Genomic DNA, 17,844 nt, shown 5'->3' with positions numbered 1-17,844 from the left:
ATGTATAACGTATGTCAATGTGAGATCAGTTTGATACGTATCTGCATTTGCGATCCTCAACACAGACTGGGGTCAAGGTGAACCAATCAGCGGCTGGTTGCCCGGGTAGCGGCGTCGCGGTGCCTTGTGGGATGATGCGACATGGCGGCGCGTGTGGTGGACTGGTGTAACCGGGTGGTGGGGATGGTCAGGTCGAGCTTCGGTAATCGTACGGCGGTTGTCGCCCGCTCCACACCGTGAGTAGCTCGTCTTCCCCCCCGCCGCAGCAGGGATTGAGGTCAACACAAGTTCTGTTGTACAGGAACATCTCCCAAGTCCCATAGTGAGGTATCTGGAGAGGTGTAGGCTGGCCACACTCTACACAAACTTTTCACCAGTTGGCAGTGATGGCTATTTTAGTTCGGCTGAATGAAGCAACGATTGGACATCATTGTACTGAACGATATTTGCTTGCATAATGGACTGCAAAGAAGAGAATGGGAATAACATTGTTATATTTTGGCGGGGAGATTTGACCAGTGGGATGTTGCAGGGATTAGAGCTAGATTCCAGCCACTCCGTTGTGTGTGTGTGTGTGTGTGAGGGAGAGAGAGAGAAAGGGGAGTGTAGGGTATTGCTTTATTATTGTCATATAGAACAAGGTAAAACAGTAACAAGTCGTGTTAAGTGTAACAGCTACGAGAAAATGCAGTGCAAGTAAACAGTGAAGTGTAAGATCAAATAACGAGGTAGATTGTGGGGTCAAAAGTCCATCTTATGGTACAAGGGAACCATCCAACAGCAGAGTAGAAGCTGTTCTTGAGCCTGCTGATATTTGCATTCAGGGTTTTGTAAATTCTGTCTGATGGGAGAGAGGAGAATGGGAATGTTTTTGATTGTGCTGGGTGCTTTACTGAGGCAGTGTGAAGTATAGACAGAGACCATAAAGGGAAGACTGGCTGTCCTTAATGTGTTGCACTTTGTCCACAACTTTGCATTTTTCTGTGGTCACATGCAGAGCAGTTGCTGTTATATATCCAGATAGGATGCTTCCAAAGGTGATTTGATTAAAAGTTGGTAAGGGTCAATGGGGTAGACCAGACAGGTGATTTTAGAGGCTTCAGGGCATCTTGAGATTGCCTGGCATGTCTTGCAGGGTTTAAGTCAAAAGTGTGAGTTGTTAGCTCTGTTTCTGTTGGAGGGCACTGCCTGGCCTGCTGCTTTGTGCATTGTCTTTTTGCTTCAGATTTCCAACATCTGTAGTTTTTTTGCTTTTCAATCCCTGGCCAGATAAGATAGGTTAGGAGCCAGGGAAATTCTGAGGTTGGTTTATTGAAGGGGAATTGGTGACAAAATGTATTACAATTAGCAGCACAAGGTGTGTTGATGGAGAGGGAAAATATCACAAATCAATGAGCTGCAACACAAACAACAGACAAAACAAACTATTTGCCTCCAGGATAGGAATAAGATTAAAAGTTTAGAAAAGGATTAGAGTTTAACTTAAGGCAACATGGAGACAAATTGAAAAAGGCTAGTGAAGTGGTTATATTTGAATTTGTAGAGTATATGTGGTAAGGTGGATGATCTTGTAGTGCAATTAGATATTGTCAGGTTTGACGTTGTAGGCATTGCTGAGTTGAGAGAAGATCACAGCTGGGAGTTTAGATTCCAAGGATAAACATAGTATCAAAAGGACAGCCAGGTGGGCAGAGGGAGTGGAGTTGCTTTGGTAAAAAAAAATCAAATACTTAGAAAGAAGTGACATAGGATTAGCAGATGTAGATTTTTATGGGTAGAATTAAGAAAATGCAAGGGTAAATTGACTGATGAGTTATATACTGCCTCTGAACAGTAGCTAGGATGTGGGATACAAATTACAATGGGGGATAGAAAAGGCATGTAAAAAGGGTGATGGCCATGGGGGGTTTCAATATGCTGGTAGATTGGGAAAATCAGGTTGGTGCTGGATCCAAAGAGAAGGAATTTGCAGAATGCCTACGAGAATGCCTTATATAGCAGCTTGTGGTCAAGCCCACTCGGGAAAAGGCAATTCTGCATTCGTTGTTGTGAAATGAACCAGACTTGATTAGGGAACTTAAGCTAAAAGAACCCTTAGGCAGTGACCTATCATAATAAGATGTAGTTCAAGAATCATTGGACCAGATAGAAGACACTGGCTGAATGTCAGAAATGCAAGAGTGTGAGGGGGCAGAAGTGAGTGTTGTTGCTATTATTAAAGAGAAGGTGCTTGGGGAGCTAAAAAATCTGAAGGTAGATAAGTCACCTGGACCAGGTAAATTACACCCCAGGGTTCTGAAAGATGTAGCTGAAGAGATTGCGGAGGTATTTGTAATGATTTTTTAAGAAATAATACATCCTGAAATTGTTTGAGGACTGGAAAATTGCAAATATCACTCCACTCTTGAAGAAGTGAAGGAGGCCGAAGAAGGGAAATTATAGGCCAGTTAGCCTGACTTCAGTGGTTGGAAAGATGTTGGAGTCTATTATTAAGGGCAAGGTTTTGGAATGTTTGGAGGCACATGATAAAATAGGCCAAAGTCATCATGGTTTTCTAAACAGGATATCTTGCCTGACCAGTCTGTTAGAATTATTTAAGGAAGTAACAGGTAGGATAGACAAAAGAGAGTCAGTTTCTGTGGATTTTCAGAAAGCCTTTGACAAGATGTCACTTGTGAGGCTGCTAAACAAGATAAAAGCCCAAGGTATTGCAGTAAAGGTAACTGAAGTGAACAGAAGATCAGCAAAGGCAAAGATTGGGAACAAATAGGGCCTTTACTTTGCTTGTAGTGACTAGTGGTGTTCCCTGGGGTCAGTGTTGGATCTGCTGCTTTGGATGATGTGATTGATAACAAAGAACTAGCAGATAGAATACAGAGTAGGGAATTGTATGTTCAAACACTTTGATATTAGGAATAAAGATATAGACTATTTTCTAAACAGGGAACAGATTTGGGAGTCCCAGTGCAGGACTCCCTAAAGGTTAACTTGCAGGTTGAGTCAGCAGTAGGAAAAGCAATTGCAATGCTAGTATTCATTTGGAGAGGACTAGAGTATAAAAGCAAGGATGTAATGCTGATACTTTATAAGGAATTGGTCAGATCACATTTGGAGTATTGTGAGCAGCTGTAGACCCCTTATGTAAGAAAAGATATGCTGACATTGGAGAGGGTCAGAGATTTACAAGAATAATGAGTCCAGATAACTGCAGTGTGCTCAGACAGGATGAGATACTGTTCCTCAGAAGGCCATGCATTAACAGTCGAGAAAGCTACAAGTCAATGGGAACAGGAGAAGAATTAAGGTTCCACGGGCTAGTTCATTTGGTATGATGCTGAAAATACTGCAGAACATTATGTAATCATCACACAACTTCCACCCACACAACCTGCTGAGATCCTCCAGCATCTTGTTTGTGCTCTAGGTTCCAGCAAATGGAAACTTTTGTCTCTATTCTGATTTCTAATCTTATTGAAGGAAGGGCATTTAAGTAACTGAAAACAATTAGACTTGGGTCTTGTGAAATACTTGCAATCGTGTCTAGAGGCTGGGGTGATTGACTTCTAAATTGCTGCCTCTTGTATATATCAGTTTTATATATTTGACTTGTTTTGGCACAAACTGCACCCATTTTGAAGATTTTCCTTTTGCTACTAACTTCTCTAGTCTCCATGCAGCCCCAAAAGTTATACAATGAGTTCATCAAACACAAGCTATATTAAGCCAATACACCCATACAGCTTTTTCTATTGTATTTTTAATTATTTAAAAAATCTTCCTTTACAAATTTAAAAGTGGTGGAGTTTGATTGAAACAAAATACAGGGATTATTAGTCATGTTCAATCCACCACTATGTAACTAAGTAATTTTTCAAATTAATTTCAGTTAGGTACAACTATTTCCTCAGTTAATGAAAATACATTATGATTTTAAAATCTGTTGTGACCTTGTGTTCTGAAGAACTAATTTTTTTGTTAAAGCCTCTTAAAAACCTCAAGGTAAGTGTACATAGTGGAAACTTTCACTGGTAATAAAAGTCACTGAGTGTGTGGCCAGTTTTGCAAGATCATAAATATATCCAAGAAATTAGTACAGAATATGAGTTGTGCTGAACTCAATCTATACTTAAAATTCATTAGCACCAATTTCAGGAGAATAGTAGAGAAAAAAAGATTTATTGGTAATTATTTATCCAAATATTTAATTATGATATACAGTGGATTCTGGTTAATTGGATCTTCAGTTAATCGGGGCAGCCACTTATTTAGGACAACTCTTAAAAGAACAAAAACTAATTGAGAAAATAGCCAAAATTCTCTTCATTTATTTGGGACACTCTGCCGCTTAATTGCGACAGGAGTCTGTTGCTGAACAATTTCTAATTACTATCAGTCGCTTGCACTTGTGTGGCCATTAAACACTACACTGTGCTTAGAGTGAACTGTTTTTAAATAGCTTCAGTTGTGGGCGTTTGTGTTCATAAAGCAGTAGTGGTTTTTCTCACTGATCATTAGTGAAAAATCAGCAGTAAGACAATTCAGAACTGTTTTGCTCACTGCGATTTCAAACGTTCAGACTTGGAAATGCCAGAAACAGCTGGGAGTGAAAATGAAATGATTTCACTACTTCAATGACGAAGAATTTTAAGGTATCGTCATTCATCTTAATGTCATCTTTGTCCCCCACCGGATACTCAGCTCTCACCTGTGTTTTCAAATAGCTGTTTGCAAGTGACAGAAGCTACACCCAGGTACGCTGCTTCAAAAAGGCAGGCTAAACATGGTGAGGGTAGTCAGTGGATCTCAAACCCTGGCTGGCAAGAGAGGGGCATGCACGTTTTAGCATACGAAGTCAGCTCTTGTGGTATGGACAGATGAGACTTCCAACAGCTAGGAAGGTGGTTCTGCCAAGCTATGTGGAAAGCAAAGTAATGAGGCACCAAAGAAGTTATGGTCCTCTACTGCAACCAGGGCAGAAGACCCTAGATGTAATGTCTACTCATACCACTCGACCTGGACTTCCAAGATGAAGAGAGTGGACTTCTCCAGTGCAATGGCTTTTCCACTTTAAAAACTCCTGCACAGGTTTCCTGTCACCACTGGATATTACAGAAAGCCTCCAGTGGCATTGGTAGTGTTCTAATTTGTTCTGCATTTCATTTAAATGGTAGTTTGTCTTTTTTTTCATACCTTTAACTATTTCCATGAAACTTCAGTTAAATGGGCTGCCAAAATGCACTGGTTGTGATGTCTCAATTAAGCAGAATCCACTGTATTTAGGGAAACTTTTAATTTCTAACTGATTCTTAGTAATAATTAGCCAGTTCCTTATGGTTGGTGGATTAGCTTCATTCTATTCCAAATTGTAAGAAAATAAATTCCTTTTTGCTATAGTATATTAAGATCTTCATGCATGACATGATGTCACTGGCCTAACAGATGCCACTAGGACTACAGCTGTGATTACTAGGCAAGAGTGTTAGGAAAATTCAAATGTTCGCTTAAATGTTCTGCTGACTTGCAGAACAAAAGGGAAAATGAAGGTGTTATTTAAGGCATTGTTCAAATTAAAATAGTGGATTCCAGTTAATTGGGACATATCAAGTCTGGAGATTTTGGCCCAATTAGCCTAAGTTTCATGGAAATGGTTAATAAGGTATGGAAATAATTAAAACTATGAACAAAAGACAAACTACTGTTTAATTGAGTAATTTAAATTATGTGCTTAAATGAAACAGCAAATGAGCACACTAGCAATACTACTATAGTATTAAACATTTTTGCAAAATGTAAGTCATATTAACATATTTAAATGTTCTCTATTGCTAAAGGTCAAACTTACCAGAGCTTCAGAAATTTGGGCTGGGTTCAGAAAATCAGACTAGGTTGACTCAACAGAGCAGAGTTTTGCAAACTACTAATTCCTGTAAAGGACTAGAAGAATTCTTTGATGATCCACAAAACTGGGGAGAACCAACTGTAAAGTCCGGTGAGTGTCTTATAAAATACTAAAGTGATGTATTTCAACACACCCCTGCAGAGTGTAAGGACATTTAATTTGAGTGTGTAGTTTTCATGTATATTTTTACTTTGAAAATAACAGCACAGCACACTTCAGAATCAAGTTTATTATCACCAGCATGTGACATAAAATTTGTTTGAAAGAATGTACAGTTGTGTAGAAATTAGAACTCAACTTCTGCTCTTCTAAATGTGCTGTGTTTAGCACCAATGTCCACTGAGTTCTACTCAAAAATCTTGTGAAATTAGGCAAAAATATGCTCAAAGTACCACTATGCTGACAGAGCTCACAACTGCAATGTCTTTTCTATGCTGTTTGCTTGGAAATGAGTCACTGTTTAAAGATTGTTTCCACAGTAGCCACTGTACAGTAGTAGAAAAAGCACAGAGGTGAGGGATGCAGCGATTTCAATTTTGTTTCACCCACTCAATCCACGCTTTCTCCTTCTCACTCCTTTCATATACAAGGCTGAAACCACTTGTGCATTGTGTATAGACTGAAGAGGCTAGTGATCATAATGTAAAAGAAAATGCTGCAAGACATTGAGGATGCAGTGCAGTTTACCTTTTCCTAAAGAAGTGTAGTACTGTATGCTTGTTATTTATGATGATGGATAGTGGAAATTGTAGGTTTTCCTACAAGTGCTCCAATTTGTCAGGAGTGGAAAAACTGTAGTATACAGTCTGATTATATTTACTTAATTAATACGATCAAGCACAGGAGTTTCAAGGTGTACTGAAATGTTTATGGCCTACTTTTCCATTAGGCTGTAACTGAACACTAGTGTGTTCCAACAGTAAACTACCACCCCACCCAAAAATAGCCAGGATTTCAGGATAACAGTTTTCAGAACTAATATTTGAATGTTTTAAAATTACTTTTTAGGTGCACCCTGGACAGCAAAGCAGCTAAGACTAAAAAGCAACGAGGATTTACATAAGCTTTGGTACATTTTTTATGGTTATTTCTCTTTTTGAAAAATCTCATTCTGTAATTTTCATTATATTGTGCTGTGGTGAAATTTCAATTTCCTTGAATTTGAGCTTTCACTTTTTTGTAGGTCAGACTAACACTAATTATATTCTTGATACAGGTATGTCCTTCTCAAAGAAAAGAACATGCTTTTGACAATAGAACAAGAAGCAAAACGACAAAGATTACAAATGCCTAGTCCAGAGCGCTTAAAAAAAGTAAGGCAAGAATTCCAATTCTTGGTGTAATATTTTTCTTTAAAGATGTGATGGAATTTACTTTAGTTCTATTTTTTTATTTATCATGATTTCTCAAGATAAACTACTATTAATATTTTAACCATAGAGTTTGCATTGGAAGTATTTTCTGATTTCTATGCAATATCTTTTAATATTTTAGGTCGAAAGATCTATGACTAGAATTGACACCATTGTTCAAGAACGTGAAATGGCACTGAGGTTGTTGCAGACTGGGCAGCAGAAAAGCTATCCTGGTGCTTGGAGAAGAAACATCTTTGGACAAACCTATTGGTCAGATATGTTAACAATTCTGCATTATTTGGCCCCAATTTGAATTTCACATTTTGTTTCTATTGTATCAATAGTCTGTTATACAAGATTAATGAAATACTGCCACAACAGATAAATCATTAAAATGTTCAGTAAAAGCTAAAGTAATATTTATTTCTAAATGCTTTACACATAAAATCTATCAGATCCTGGTACAAGTGCATTAGTGTGCAAGTATAAAAAAAAATGGTATTGTAATGATTTTCCATTGCTGTAACTCTTTTCACTGATTTTATATTTTACTCTAGGTATAAATTTAAGGAATGGCCTATTCCTTGGTACCTAAACAAGACATATAGAAGGAAACGATTCTACACTCCAGCATATGTGGACATCTTTGTTAGGTAAATCAATTTGTCTACCATTAGCTTTTTGTTGTAAAAAGTTTTTGTATTTTCGATCATTATTTTCTGTTCAACTTTTTTAAGAGTGGCATGGATACTCTGCTTTCATGTTGTAAATTTAAGAATTCTGTACACTAAATGGATGCTAATGTGTGGAAACATGAGAGCAAATCTGGTTGTAGATTTTACTGCTACTGTAGTTAAATTGATTTTTTTCTAAATTTGGTTAGAAAACAATCCTCAGTAAAATGAGCAAAGCTCTCAAGTGTAAGTTTAACAAAATTCAAGTGAAAAGTTGAAGATAAAGTGTTAGTTTTCTGCAAGTAAAATTCTACTAGTCTTCGTTGAACTTGCCCTGGATTGGTAAAAATTCAAATCTTCAAAATCTTAAAATCCTCTCAACAGTAACTGATACTTGGTGCTATGATTAAAAGAACCCCCCCCCCCCCCCCCGAAACTACCAGGATATTTGCTTGTGTAGCATCTAGTGATATTGGCAGCAAATTGCTCGAAGTCAAGAGATGATGGCCCATGCTTAAGTAATTCACTAAAGTGTCTACATGGCCAGTAACTAGTACACCATACTCCAGCAAAAGAAAAACTGAGGAAAATCACAAACTAATCTTGTTTTATTTGTGCTAGGCGTCAGATTGAGAAGTACCTACGGAAAAAGAACCGTGCAAAGAAGAAACAACCAGTACTACAAGAGAAAATCTCTCAAGCTTCTGCAAGATAGTATTAAGTTTACAATGTAAATATGAAAATAAGTGTTGTCAAGGACAGTTTATTACCTGTTCTAATATTGCATATAAATTATACATTAAAGTTTGTTCATAAGACAATTACAAATAAAGACTATGGTTAGCCAATCCACTTCTTTCTGATTTAGCCTTCAGGTGATAACGTAAACAACAGATTCAATAAAAGGCACAAGATCTAACTGGATTACAAAAATATTGAAATATTTGTTATTGAAGAAAACATGATTTGTATCAAAAACAGTACTAAATTTAAAGTTTAAAATTTTGCATTTTTGTTTTTGGGGACTTGGTTGATCTATTATTTCACCAGTTTAAAAAAAATTCTTAAAATATACACTGATATCTAGGCACTATACAATGACCATGAAAAAAAATATACAGGAGGTTCCTGAGAATCCTACTTGAGAAAACAAACAAGGCATAGGTAATGTATGAAATTATAATTGCTAAAAAAAAAATTAAGGACACTTTCTCTCAACACATTGCTTCCCTCCTTCTTCATATTCTTGCTTAGAGATCCACATCTGTTGGAAAGTACCCTTTAAAAACAAAAATCCAAACTAAACATAAAATGAAACTAATGGATTGTAGCATCTCTACGCAATTATTTTGCACACTAAAAGGCCTGGAGAAAAATGAAACTCTGAATTGATGGCCTTTAGTAACAGAAGATCAGTTTTATAAGCACATTGTAAAATAACAGGAAGTATACACATTGAGAAGGAGGGAAGGAGAAACAAGAGTACAAAATTTATAGGTAAAAACATATGTAGTTGTAAAAGTTTGAAACCCTTTGTAATTACCTGTTTTTCTACATTAATTACTCAATGTGATTTGATTTTCATTTAAGTTGCAATTATAGACAAACACAATCTGGTTAAACTATAATACACAAACAATTGTTCTCATCAATACTGAGTACACCATTTAAACAATCAGTCATTTGGTGGTGGTTACTACTGCTAAAAGGAGGCTCTACCAGTTATTAAATAGAAGGGTTCACATACTTTTTCCCAGTCTGGACTGTGAATGATTAAACATTCAATGAAGACATGAAAAGTACAATTATGTGTTACTAGTTTATGCAGATTGTCTAAATCACAATAGACAAACACAAAGATCAGACCACATTGCAAAGGATTCACAAACATTTTCTTACAAATGTTTTAATATAACCATGTTTAAATAAACCAAACAAGACTTACCAAAGAAGCTAGAATTGAGCCACCGATCCATGAGCTAAACCTGCGTTCCACTGTGGTGTTATTGGCCATTAACTTCAAGCGCATGCTCTGAAAACAACAATTAGCTTAATTTAGAGGAAGCTAAAATAATGAACTGTGGTATATTTTGTAAACATTGTTGTGGATTTAAGAACAGGGACCAAGCCATATTCTCTGTCCAACTTTGTAGGGTCCAAGGCGGTTTTCTTTCCTTCATGTACAGTACCTACAAAAAGTATTCACTGCTCTTGGAAGGTTTCATGTTTTATTGTTTTGCAACATTTAATCACAGTTGATTTAATTTGGCTTTTTTTTTGACAATCATCAATAGAAAAAGACTTGTGTCAAAGTGAAAACAGAACTCTACAAAGTGATCTAAATTACAAATATAAAACACAATAATTGATTGCACAAGTATTCACACCCCCTGATGTAACACACCAAATCATCACTGGTGAAGCCAATTGGTTTTAGAAGTCACATAATTAGTTAAATAAAGATCACCTGTGTGCTGTCAAGGTGTTTCAATTGATTGTTGTAAAAGTACACCTTTATCTGGAAGGTCCAACTGCTGGTGACTCAGAATCCTGGCAAAAACTAAACCAGGAAGACATAAAAACACTCAAATCAACTCCCCTAAAAGGTTATTGAAAAGCACAAGTCAGGAGATCGATACAAGGACATTTCCAAATCACTGGATATTCCTTGGAGGACAGTTCAGTCAATCATCAAGAAATGGAAAGAATATGGCACAGCTGTAAATCTGCCTAAGGCTGATCCTCAAAAACTGAGTGACCGTACAAGAAAGGGACTAGTGAGGGAGGCTACCAAGAGATGTATGAAAAAAACTGGACGAATTACATGCTTCAGTGGCTGAGATGGGAGAGACTGCACATTCAAATATTGACCAGGTACTTCACCAGTCACAGCTTTATTGGAGAGTGGCAAAGAGAAAGCTACTGGTGAAAAAAAAATAAATCACACATGAAATCTCAGCTAGAGTTTGCCAGAAGGCATATGGGAGACTCTGAAATCAGCTGGAAAAAGGTTTATGGTCCGATTAAACTAAAATGGAGCTTTTTGGCCATCACACCAAAAGCCCAAGAACTCACATCAAAAACATACCATCTCTACTGTGAAGCATGGTGATGCATCATGCTGTGGGGGTGCTTCCAGGCCCTGGAAGGCTTGTGAAGGTAAGGAGTAAAATGAATGCAGCAAAGTACAAGGAAATCCTGATGCAGTCTGCAAGAGAACTGCAGCTTGGGAGAAGATTTGTATTCCATTTTCCAGCAAGACAATGACCCCAAGCATAAAGCCAAAGCTACACAGGGGTGGCTTAAAAATGACAAAGTTAATGCCCTGGAGTGGCCAAGTAAGAGTCCAGACCTCAAAAATCCAATTGAGAATTTGTGGCTGGACTTAAAGGGCTGTTCACTCACAACTCCCATGCAATCTGACAGAACTTGAGCAGTTTTGTAAAGAAAAATGGGGGGGGGGGGGGGGGGGGGAAAGAGGGGAAGATCCCAGTGTCTAGATGTGCAAAGCTGGTAGAGACCAATTCACACAGATTCAAGGCTGTAATTTTACCAAAGGTGCATCTCCTAAATGTTGACTTGAATGGGTAATTATACAATCAAATATTTTGATTAATGACTGTAATAAATTTAGACCAATTTGTAGAATTTTGTTTTCACTTTGACACAAGAGTCTTTGCTGTTGATCAGAAAAGCCAAATTAAATCCACTATGATTCCATGTTGTAAAACAATAAAACATTAAAACTTACAAGGTGGGTGAATACTTTTTATAGGCACTGTAAATAGTTCCATTCCATCTACAAAAAGGCGGTTGTCCTTCCCAATTACACCAATCTCTCCACATAAGCTTCAACATATAGTTGATTGCATTTTTAGTCAATTTTGTAAACTATCTGCATTTTTTATTTGTAAATTTAAATCAACCTGTAGAAACATAACAAATGTGCAAATTGTAAATAATAATTTTCCAACTTTATCTTATTGTTTGCAAATAAATGTACATAAAAATTTTAAACAAATACCGTAGATTTCGCACTACAGAGCGCACCTGATTAAAAGCCGCTGGCTCTAATTTTAGAAAGAAAATCAATTTTGTACTTGTACAAGCCGCACCGGATTTTAGACCGCAGGTGTCCCACGTTGTAATATGAGTTATTTACACAGAAAGATATTACACGTGAGGATTTTTTAAACTTTTAATTAATTCCGTATGGTAACATAAACAAATACATATTGCAAATGCCTTTAACTTAAAAGCAGCGTTTTCGCTCGGGTCTAACGTGCTCGGCTAATGTGCTCGGGTCTAACGTGCTCGGCTAATGTGCTCGGGTCTAACGTGCTCGGGTCTAACGTGCTCGGCTAATGTGCTCGGGTCTAACGTGCTCGGGTCTAACGTGCTCGGGTCTAATGTGCTCGGCTAACGTGCTCGGGTCTAACGTGCTCGGCTAATGTGCTCGGGTCTAACGTGCTCGGGTCTAATGTGCTCGGCTAATGTGCTCGGCTAATGTGCTCGGGTCTAATGTGCTATCGCAAACCGGTATTTCCCACAAGACCGCGGCAAAACCGGATGTGATGTCATAGTATCCCGGGATGTACAGAAAACAAATAGATAGATACTTTATTCAACTAGAAAATACTAACAAATGAATTACTAAGCGAAAATATTATAAACTAAATAACTGCCATAAAGGCAGCACAATGCTTTTCTTCGAGTGTTTTCCATGTTGATGAGGGTGAGTACAAATGACTGATTTACAATAATTTAATTGTGAAAGTGCGCTTGATTTATCGTACAATTTCATTGGACCTCTGTGAACTACTCATCAATTTTATTGGTCTACTGTTACGAGGCAAAATGTTTTTGGCGGCATGAAAAAAAATCATGCATTAGCCGCACCGTAGTAAAGGCCGCAGTGTTCAAAGCTGTTCAAAGCGTGGGAAAAAAGTAGCGGCTTATAATCCGACATCTACGGTATTAGAGTACTTAATGCTTCCCTAAAAAAGGTCATTATTTTGAAGCAAGTCTTTCTGCAATGTTTAATGTAAAAAGTTTATGATTTTACCTAAAATAAAGCAAAATAATTGATTCCCTGACTCCAGAGTCAGGATCAGTAGGGATGTGCCCAAACTTGAGGTGGTGGTAATTTGGAATTGATGTTTTTAAAAAACCTTTGATACAAACCAAGAAGGATTCCTTGATTAGTTGTGGAAGCTCTGGTTCCAGAGATCCTTCAGAGAGTGCTGTACTGAAATATCTTTCTAATCACAGCAAATTCTAGTATGAAGACCAAAGCAAGTCCATGAGCTGTCACATTAGTCTTCGCTGATCCAAACTCCAGGCCATTTTCTACAAATTCAAATAATGCCAAACATACAACATCAAAAAGGTAAAATATACAGAAAATGCATATAACTGATACTCACAGGTGGAGTTTTTTGGGAAAGCTCTCTATTCAACCGGTCGGTAAAACTTTGTATCAATGTATTTCCACCTGCTGCAATCACACTCCCATACAATCCCTTTAAAACAAAATGCCCAAAACAGCAGTTAGACATTAAGGAATTTATTGTAGTCATTTTCCATTATATAGACAATAAAGGTTCTTCATTGTATATAAACAGGCTAAAATCCAAATATACTGTAAATCTAATAGTTATCCTTCATAAGCCTCCGTTTTTGACTGGAAATCCACATCACATCTCTTCATATACACTGCCTTGAAAAATTATTGAATCACAACTATTTTCACATTTTACCGTCATTTTCTAAATTTAAAAATCCATTGAAGTGGCATTTTCTGAGCAAGTCTACAAAACATTGTGTTTCACATCAAATCAAAAGAAAAATTGCAAATCCTGTCAACAATTTACTGAACATTAAAAACCAAAATTGAGGCTGAAAAAGTTTTCATCCCCTCTAATTACTATGACGATTTTCCTCAGGTGCAATATACAGTATTACCTTATTAAGTCAGCCAATTTGTTGATGTAGAACATTGGAGGATCACATGTTTTTAATGAATTCATAAGAATAAATATCACCCCACCCCCAAGTTCCAATGGTATGGTAAATTTCAATAGAGCAAACCAAAATGAAGACAGAAGACCATAGAAGACAAGTCAGGGAAATAATAATAGAGAAGCACAAATCTACAGAAAGGTACAAGACCATCACACAAAGGCACTGAACATACTTCGGAGCTCAGTACAGCTCATTGTGAAACCACAGCCACACTACCTAGGTCAGGCTGCCCCTCTAAACTTAGTCACAGGAGAAGAATGGCACTTGTAAGAGAGGCTACTGTGGCACCAACAGTGATTCTGGGTCAGCTGCAAAAGTCAGTGGCTGCAATTGGACATTGTTCATGGCTCCACAATCTCCAAGGCCTTGCACAAAAAGGACATTTATGGCAGTGGAAGGAAAGAAGCACTGGCTAAAGAAAAAGCATATCCTTGTCTATAAAGTCTTTGCAAAGCATCACTTAGAAGATACTGTAAACATGTGGAAGTTGGTCTTGTGGTTGGATGAGATTAAACTGGAACTTTTTGACCTCGACACCAAGTGGTTTGTGTGGCATAAATCTAATACAGTGGATCAGCTAGGTAACACCATCCCTACTGTAAAGTACTGTAAAGTGAAGGAGATGTCATGCTATATATAAAATAAAACAAGTAGTGCAAAAAAAGTAATGGGGGAGTGTTCAGGGGTTCAACGTCCATTTAGATTGTTTTTTCTGGAGTGTCAAAGTCAGAGGAGAGATTCAGAGGTTTATAAAATTACGGAGAAGCAAAGGAAGGGTAGATAGTAGAAATGTCATTTTCTATAAGACAAGTCTATAAAGTGAGATGGGGGAAGTTTAAAGATGATGTGTTGGTGGTATATTAAAGTGTACTTGAATTGATCCATAATAGTTTAATAATCAGCATCAATGTTCAGCATACCAAAAATAAAGATATTTCATCAACAGTGAAAGACAAACTGTGTAAATATTTGTATTTTTACTTTTCTGTTTTGAGAGGACTTTGTTTCCAGCTTCTTGTTATTTTCAGATTTCCAGCACTCAAATATATAACATATTAAATTAAACTTGATTGTTTTCTCTGGAGTGTCAAAGTCAAAGGGGAGATCCAGAAGTTTATAAAATTATAGAAAGGGTAGATAATAGTATCTAGAAGACAAATCTGTAAAGGGGAAAGCTTAAAGATGTTGTGCTGGAAATATCAATGTGTACTTGAATTGATAAGTTATAATACTTTAATAACAGCATTGTGTCAAAGACAAATGAGAGATCTGGAGAGGCAAAGACAGAGTAGATAATGACACCCAGCATTATGTTTCCAGATGAACCCTGAAAGTACAGAAATAATCCTGAGTGATGAAATGCAGCAGAACAGCAAAAACTATCGTAATATTCTTGTTACAATGGGTAAAGTACTTACTGGTCTAATATCAATGTCACACATTCCCACACTTGTTGTCACCACATGGCTGACACCCAGCATTGTGTTTCCAGACAAACCCTGGAAGTACAGAAATAATTCTGGGTGTTAAAAGGCAGAAAATAACAAGTCATAATACCATTTAAAAATATTGCTGCTTTTAACATGATCCAAAAATCTATTAAGCAATGCTGAATATTTAGGTGTTAGGGAAAGTAAAGTGCTTGTTGGGTGCCCCCAGTGAGGGAACTGCTGAATATTGAGAGTCTAAACATGAAGTAAAACCAAATGATTGTGTACAATAAAACTGACATATATAACCAGAAGATGACATTTACCTAACCTGTTCATGATATTAAGGAGCAAAGTGCAAAATTAATGACTAGCCACTGGAATATTTAAATAAAAGCAATTCCAAGTAATTAACTACTCATCTATGTAAAATACTAAACACAAGAGATCCTGTAGATGCTGAAAATCCTGAGCAACACATACAAAATGCTGGAGGAACTCAGCCGGTCAGAAAGCATCTATGGAAATGATGAAACAGTTGACGTTTTGGACCGAGACTCTTCATCAGGACTGGAAAGGAAAAGGGAAAATGTCAGAGTACAAAGGTGGAGGAGGGTAACAAGCTAGATAATTCCAAAATAACTTCATTAGTTTTCTTTTCCATAAATGACATCTTCAATTCTTGGTCGTTAAGTTTGCCTGAATGATTCCTGTTCCCTCTCAATTCGACAAGTAGTCTGTTTGAGTGTCTGAAATTGAAACTCCAAATTCTTCAAAGATTCTTGAACAGTAGAGTTGGATTTTTCAAGCTTTCCATTAGCATCCATCAGTTTATCAATCTTACTGTTAAGCGAACCAAATTGAAGTTTCATATCTTGTATTGAAGAGAGTATTTTTTTCTAAAGTAAAAAGTTCCTCCGATTTCTTTATTTGTTCCGTTTCGGGAAGGGTCTTGCCACCTCTCAATTCAATACCGGATTGACTTCCTGCCATCGTAGTTAAATCATAAATCCTTCAACAAAAATAGTAAATCTTCAAACTTACAATGGATCTATCAGTGGAACGTAAGGTATAAAAAGTAGAGCCGCAGTGAAAACGCATCTCACTCCATTCACTGCAAAATGGAGTCTCGGTAACAAGTTACAAGGTAAAGCCAAATGGGTGGGGGAAGGGGATAAGTAAGAAGCTGGAGAAAAAGAAATCTAATAGGAGAGGAGACTGGATCATGGGAGAAAGGGAAGGAGATAAGCAGATGAAGAGAAGAGGTAAGAGGCCAGAGTGGAGAAATGAAGAGGGAAGGAGGAGGAAAAAAAATATGGGAAGTTGGAGAAATCGATGTTCATGTCATCAGGCTGGAGGGCTACATAGACAAAATACTGTATGCAGTGTTGCTTCTCCAGAGAGTTGCCTCATCGTGACAGAAGAGGAGGCCATGGACCAACATGTTGGAATGGAGATAGGACTTCAAATGATTGTCCACTAGGAAATTCCACTTTCTGTGGATGGAGCTGAGATGCTCGTCCCTCAACCTATATTGGGTCTCACCAGGGTAGAGGAGGCCGCACCAGGAGTGCCAGATACAGTAAATGACCCCAACAGATTCACATACAAAGTGTTCACATCTGTTGGTGTTGTCTACTTGGAAGGGCTGTTTGAGGCCCTGAATAGAGGTGAAGGAGCAGGTGAATGGGCAGGTGTAGCATGTCTGCCACTTACAGAGATAAGTGCCAACAGGAAGATTAGTGGGGAGGGATAAAAGGAATATAAGAGGGAGCAATCAGCAAGTTAGAGGTCAGTTTGCCAATCACCTCCCCTGCTGTCCCTCCTTCCCTTTCTCCATGTTCCACTCTGCTTCTTTTTCAGATTTATTCTTCTCCGGCCCTTTGGAGAAGCATTGTGGTGGTGGAGGGTAACTGGTCAGGACTTGTCAAGAAAGAACCAGAGAGCTTCAAGGCCTTCTACAAATGGAAAGAGAACACCCCAGCTTCTTACTTCACCCCACCCTCCGTCACCCACCTGGCTTCACCCATCACCTTCTAGCTGCTCCTTCTCACCCTCTCCCACCTTCTTATTCTGGTTTCTTCCCTCTTCCATTCCAGGGTCCTGGACTGAAACATTGCCCATTTCATTATATTCATTTCCATAGATGTTGACTGACCTGCTGAGTTTCTCCAGCATTTTTTGTGTGTTGCTATGTTAAATACTGCTTGGTCACTTCAGGTATTAGTAAATTAGCTGTGTGTATACATATCTGTTACAGTGACCCCATGCTGAAAAATGTAACGGAAATTCACCAGTACATGAATTTCCCTATGCATCACCTACAAGGTTTTAAGCAAGTCACATGGTAACCCTTCATTGTTTTTTGTTTGTTCTGTTGGTTCAAAATATTATATTTACTTTGAAGTACTTCAACTGGAACATCTGGACAGCAAAGGTTTATCAACTGTAGCTCATCCCCC

General features: G+C 37.7%; 2 protein-coding genes across 2 annotated transcripts in view; one reads left to right on the top strand and one right to left on the bottom strand.

Moving 5' to 3' along the window:
* Nucleotides 1-86: 86 nt before the first annotated feature.
* On the top strand, nt 87-9,208 carry mrpl47 (mitochondrial ribosomal protein L47). Its single transcript, XM_073041131.1, has 7 exons — nt 87-236; nt 5,832-5,989; nt 6,908-6,968; nt 7,116-7,212; nt 7,394-7,524; nt 7,812-7,907; nt 8,550-9,208. The coding sequence occupies exons 1-7, from the start codon at nt 142-144 to the stop codon at nt 8,641-8,643; spliced, it is 732 nt and encodes a 243-aa protein (XP_072897232.1). The 5' UTR covers nt 87-141; the 3' UTR covers nt 8,644-9,208.
* The window catches only part of actl6a (actin-like 6A), a 31,820-nt gene continuing 22,647 nt past the window's right edge, over nt 8,672-17,844 (bottom strand). Inside the window, exons 11-14 of the mRNA XM_073041130.1 lie at nt 15,371-15,451; nt 13,355-13,450; nt 9,874-9,960; nt 8,672-9,207 (exon numbers count right to left, since the gene is read on the bottom strand). Of these exons, the coding sequence (XP_072897231.1) occupies nt 9,127-9,207; nt 9,874-9,960; nt 13,355-13,450; nt 15,371-15,451 (345 nt within the window). The 3' untranslated portion in view covers nt 8,672-9,126. The remainder of the gene's footprint in view (nt 9,208-9,873; nt 9,961-13,354; nt 13,451-15,370; nt 15,452-17,844) is intronic.

This window comes from Hemitrygon akajei, chromosome 3 (genome assembly GCF_048418815.1).
Source record: "Hemitrygon akajei chromosome 3, sHemAka1.3, whole genome shotgun sequence".
In the NCBI taxonomy this organism is placed as follows: Eukaryota; Metazoa; Chordata; class Chondrichthyes; order Myliobatiformes; family Dasyatidae; genus Hemitrygon; species Hemitrygon akajei.
The sequence above is the reverse complement of the archived record's forward strand: the minus strand, read 5'-3'. Positions and strand labels throughout refer to the sequence as shown.

Excerpts from the sequence above, each read along its gene's own strand:
- mrpl47 (XM_073041131.1), top strand. The coding sequence starts at position 142 with ATGGCGGCGCGTGTGGTGGACTGGTGTAACCGGGTGGTGGGGATGGTC. Across the intron at positions 6,969-7,115 it reads GAGGATTTACATAAGCTTTG|GTATGTCCTTCTCAAAGAAA; the intron begins GTACATTTTTTA and ends TTCTTGATACAG. Across the intron at positions 7,908-8,549 it reads TATGTGGACATCTTTGTTAG|GCGTCAGATTGAGAAGTACC; the intron begins GTAAATCAATTT and ends TATTTGTGCTAG.